The sequence below is a fragment of the Oratosquilla oratoria genome, chromosome 26, assembly GCF_046742065.1.
Source record: "Oratosquilla oratoria isolate Oo_2021 chromosome 26, ASM4674206v1, whole genome shotgun sequence".
Taxonomy (NCBI): Eukaryota; Metazoa; Arthropoda; class Malacostraca; order Stomatopoda; family Squillidae; genus Oratosquilla; species Oratosquilla oratoria.
The window spans coordinates 31,003,372-31,009,371 of NC_134802.1; the positions used below are offsets into that span (position 1 = coordinate 31,003,372).

General features: G+C 36.0%; 1 protein-coding gene across 2 annotated transcripts in view; it reads right to left on the reverse strand.

The window, feature by feature from the left end:
- Window positions 1-6,000, reverse strand: part of LOC143039423 (uncharacterized) — a 63,693-nt gene that overhangs the window by 23,600 nt on the left and 34,093 nt on the right. For both annotated transcript variants that reach the window (XM_076209447.1, XM_076209448.1), the window contains exons 8-9: window positions 1,864-1,994; window positions 606-711 (exon numbers count right to left, since the gene is read on the reverse strand). In XM_076209447.1, the coding sequence (XP_076065562.1) occupies window positions 606-711; window positions 1,864-1,994 (237 nt within the window). The remainder of the gene's footprint in view (window positions 1-605; window positions 712-1,863; window positions 1,995-6,000) is intronic.

Here is a 6,000-nt window from a genome sequence, read left to right on the forward strand (position 1 = left end):
CTACCAGCTTCCTCACTTTCATTTGGGAGGTGCAGCCCAGAGGGGCTGACATTTGGTCTTCAGACTGGGACCAAGATCTCCCTAGTTAACCTCATCTGTACATTCTCCATCTTTAAACACAGGGAGAGCTGACAACTGGTAGCTACTTTCAGTTGGTGACATAGAAACAGTGCCACACTAATTAAACCAGTGGTTCTTAACCTGGGATACCTGTACCCCCAAAGGGTACGAAACCTTAAACCTGGGGGTACGATACATGATACCCAGTACAACGGTACTGTATATTTACAATGAGAAAGCAAAGCAAGGTTTGTATCACTAATCCTTTTCATATGTTTGCACTGTGTATTAGATGGGGGTACGCGGAAATTTTTCTGAAATATCAAGGGGTACGGGCACTGAAAAAGGTTAAGAACTACTGAATTAAACATAGACACCAGTCCAAGGTATCTTCTTAGAGAGATTTATAGGGTGGCCTGAGGAGCAGTGTCAGCTGCTAACGGGTTCCGAGTTTCCAGTCAATGAAACTCAAGACAACTGATTATTTATATACATTTCTGATACTTAAAATGACAACCTAAAACATATAGAATTTACTGTTTTACCTTGTATCCTGAACCACCACATGCATGAAGCATTTTGTCACAAACAGTGGAAACATTCTTGGCTGCAGTAAATTTAAGCTGCCACCCCCAATGGAGGAAGTTTATTCTGAAGATAAGAAAAGAAAAGAAGAGAATATCATATAAATATATATATATATATATATATATATATATATATATATATATATATATATATATGTATATATATATATATAGTTAATGTGGAAGTACAGGTCACATTATGCATTGACGTTGCACAAACTTCCATATTAGGATCTTGACCGCATGGTAACATGTAGGCTGTAGCTCATACTTTAGGGACTGCTACGGGGTAAACCTATGGAACAGAGCCACATTTGTCTTTGTAAGTGTTCAAACTCTACACATTGATGTTAATTGAATTGATGCTAAAAGGTTGTTCAGTTATAGGTTTGCCCCGATATGGCCACTGGGCCCCAGCAGTTAAGTTAAGAGTTTTCTTAATGCGATGAAATGGGACCTACCCTACCAGAAAGTAATGTTGAGTTATTTGATTGTATTCCACTACAATGTGATTAAAAGAGTAACAATAAATCAATTAAATAACAGAAACATATTAAAGCAAATGTATGTATTGAATGAAATAGGGCATGGATTACTGAACGAAAATAGTGGGTCACCATTAACGGTGTGAAACCAAATGTAGAAGTGTTGCTAGTGAAGTTCACCAGGGCTCAGTTTTTGTGTTCTTTATTGTTCGTTATGTATATAAACATCTTGGACAATGGGATTAATAGTAATGTTAGTAACTTCGTGGATGATACTAAAATAGGATGCCAAATTAGCTCGGGGGAAGATGCTAAGATATTGTAGGAGGTTCTTAATAGTTTACATGGTCGAAAAACTATCAAATGGACTTCAATATATTAAAGTGTAGTATGTTAAATACTGTATTACACAACCCAACTAATAGTTATATAATAGATAACGCCATATTAAAGAAAATAGAACGCAAACGTTAGATTCATTGACAGCTAGCGTAATTAGGCGTGAGGTACAAGTTTGCAAATGCTCAGCGTGCTTAGGCCAACATGCATTATTCAATAATGTTGCCTTCACAATTGGCGGGAGAAATATACGAAAAGAGAAATTCCCTTCTCCTGTCAGTGCTCATTTAACTTCCTTTACATTGCACAAGAGAGCACCGTCAAAATATTGTTATCCACGTTACTCATGATACGTATCTTCCAATAGTCTAAAAATCAACAAAACATATTACCTGCCCATGAAGTCCAGATCACTGTGGAGACTCCAGTCACAATTGTTAGTGACGTCATCAATTGCTTTTGCCAGAGAAAAAAGTGACATACGTGAAGCATTGGTATCAGTCACACATTCACCAAAATAGTCCTGTGGGGAGAATATATAAATATATATAAATATATATATATACATATACACATATATTATATATATACATATATAAATATATATATATATATACACACATATATATATACATAATTTACATATAAATATATATATACATATATATTTACATATATATATATATATATACATACATATTTACATATATATATATATACATATATATATATTTACATATATATATGAAGTATGGAAGACAAATGAGTGGAAGGGTGGTGAGTTAAACACAGAGAACAGTTGGAGTTTTATTAACTGACGTTTCGTCCTTACCAGGACATTCTCAAAGTACATACATTTTCAGAAAATTAACAGTTTATATAACCCATCCTTGCCGAGTTCCCCTCCCTCTATCATCCGTCCTCTACCATTTTTTTTTTCTTTTTTTCTTTTTTTTTCATGTGACTCCGACCATGTCACTTCTCCCTCCGTTCTCAATTGTCCTTTTCACCTCCTTGATAATCAGAGTACTTACCGCTCCTGCTAATTTTATAAACCCTTCCCTATGGTTGATGCAGGGGTGGGAAGTAATGTAGGCTGCCTCCACTATTTTTCTTTTCTTTTTCTCTAGACCTTTGTGGAGGACCTCTATCTTGTTCCAATCTGGAAGATGACCACATTGGTCTAAATGAACTACTAGCGAGTTGGAGGTTCTGTGAGCTCTGACGTCATTTTTGTGCTCATATGTCCGTAGCTCCACTGATCTTCCCGTCTCTCCATAATATCCTAACGGACAACCACCACATGGTATATTGTAAATTGCGCCCTTCTCTACATCCTTTTCTGATTTATTTCTATTCTTGACAACTTCTCCTAATTTTGTGCCCGTAGAGAAAGCAACGCTCACACCCGCTTTTGTGAGAATATGTCCCAACTCCTCCGCGAACTTCGAGTTGGGGACGGACAAAAACCCCGCCCTGCCTTCTCCGGACCAGTTGTCCTTCTTCCTTCTCATTATTACCATTGCTTTCTTCCTCAATCTGTGCAGTAGTCCTTCCGGGTATCTGAGTTTAGTGAATACTTTGAAAATATATTTGATTTCATCCTCTAAAAATTCTTCGCTACAAATACGGTACGCCCTTAAGAAAAATCCTATAACCACTCCGTTTTTAATTTTGTTGCTATGCGCTGAGTAGAAAATTAGCAGGAGCGGTAAGTACTCTGATTATATATCAAGCAGGTGAAAAGGACAATTGAGAACGGAGGGAGAAGTGACATGGTCGGAGTCACATGAAAAAAAAAAAAAAAAAAAAAGGGTAGAGGACGGATGATAGAGGGAGGGGAACTCGGCAAGGATGGGTTATATGAACTGTTAATTTTCTGAAAATGTATGTACTTTGAGAATGTCCTGGTAAGAACGAAACGTCAGTGAATAAAACTCCAACTGTTCTCTGTGTTTAACTCGCCACCCTTCCACACACACACACACACACACACACACACACACACACACACATATATATATATATATATATATATATACTGTATATATATATACATACACAAATATATATGTATATACATATATAGATATACAAACATATACAAATATATATACATATGTATATACATTCATATATATACATATACACACATATACAAAAATAAATATATATGTATACATATACACATATATATACATATACACACACATATACACATATATATAGACAGTATATTATACATATATATATATATATATATATATATATATACATATACATATATATATATACATATACATATACATATATAATACTGATGACCCACTTTCGGAGAAGAATAAGCGAAGATATAGAGATCTGTATATTTCGATCACTTACTGTGATCCTCTTCGGCAGATATAAGTTACAAAGTACAGAACAATATGTATTTATAGTAAAGCAGTGAGGTAACATGAGGGGACGAGGCTCAGGTCAACACGCCCGGCACGCATGCTCGCATCTTGGTGGCTCAGGTCACATGACCGGCGTTGCATGGGCCTTGGTGAGTTTTGTCCACCGTTAATGTTGATGGTAACATTTTATTTATGGCAAAAGAAGAAATACAGTCTGGTGACCATTGACCATGGGAAATGTTATAATTTGGGAAATTGTTTATTAAGGAGGATTCTACTATTTTTCTTCTGAAACTACATTTGGATTTATAAATTATTTCAGCATCGTCCCAATTTATTCGGTGGTTTTTATTGGCGACGTGCTGAAATACTGCGGAATTTTCCTGTCCGTATTTAACAGAGTTCTTGTGCTCCTTAACCCTGGTATTGAGATCTCGACCCGTCTGTCCCCAATATACATCATTGCAATCTAAACAAGGTAATTTATAAACTCCAGGAGTTGTATTACTCTTGGATCTGTGATGTATATTGACAACTTTACTGAACAAATTATTAGGATAATGGAAGATAAAATTTACCTTTTCCTTTGGTAACATGTGAGACAATTCATGGATGGATTTGTTAAAAGGCAATTTTATGCTTCTATTATCCCAATGATGATTCATGGCGGAATGGGAATCTGTTTTGTGAAAACTAATTTTGGCCTTGCTGAGAGCTTTTTGTAAAAACCACGGCGGGTATCCTAATTTTGTTAGTTGATTTTTCACTGAATTTAGTTCCAAATCTAAGTATTGGGAGCTACAAATTCTCAAAGCCCGTAAGAATAGGCCTGAAGCTACACTATATTTTATTTTGTCAGGATGGTGGCTAAAGAAATGTAGGTAGCTCCCTGTGTGGGTGGGCTTCCTATAAACTGTGAAGGACAGTGACTCCGCATTTCTTATTATTAAAATATCTAGAAAAGGTAATTTGTGATCTAATTAAACCCACGATGGAACTCTCTCCGCCACTTCGTCTTTCTCTACTACAAGAAGGGGTAAAGTAGGCCTACCGCCGGTTGGAAACTTCCCTCATAGCCAGCAAGAAAAGGAAGAACCAACGTCTGTTTTTATCCAAGTGCTTAGAAGAACAAGTGTGTCCTAAGTCCTTCGGGTTTCTCAAACACAAGAGTTTGGGATACAGTTTTCCCACCTACATCAGGGACTTCTTACAGGAACGTATCAAACTCGCTTCCCTTGAAAGTGATGCAGCCTACCTACAAGTCAGATCTGCAACAAGACACCTCAAGATTATGAGCTCCAATGAGTATACTTACCATTTACTTTCTAGATCAGCTATTAGCAAAGCTTCCCATGTTAGTGATAAACATTTAGAAATTCTTAATAAGAAACTAATTAGGTTATGTAACAACAGTGTGTGGTCCAAGTTTTCATTGACTGAAAATGTAGTAAATTTATCTGATATCACTCTCTCTCGTAATGAGTTAGAAGTGTTGGGACTAGGAGTTAATTTTTGCTATGCACCCAACTAGAAACCACGCATTAGACTATATCGTAGAATTTGACAAGTTCTTGGCTTCAAATAATTATGATAAAGACCTACATTGTTTAAAAGGTATTCTCACGCATGGTATTTTGGATTGTTTTAAAAATGACTGTGGATTACCAAAGCGATACAAACTGGCTGTAGAAAATCTCACAAATCGTAAGGATGTCATCATATCCAGGGCAGATAAGGGAGGGAAATTAGTTATTCTTAATAACTTAGAATATGAAAACAAAGTTCATGATCTATTACAAGATAAAAACACATATGAACAACTATCAAAAAATCCTCTAAAAAGCACTGCTTCAGAATTTAACAAACATGCCATCAAAATCTTAGGCAAAGACACGTTCCAAAAACTGAAAGTCATTAATCCCCAGTTGCCCAACTTTTACGGTCTTCCAAAATTGCACAAAGACGGCATTCCCCTCAGACCCATCATATCAAATAGGAATTCTTGTACACATAAGACCTCAAAATGGCTCACACAAATACTATCACCGTATGTAGGTTGTTTCTCAGAGTCTCACATAAAACACTCAGAAGACTTCATAAGAAAGATCAAAAGTCACAACCTACCTAGTAGTA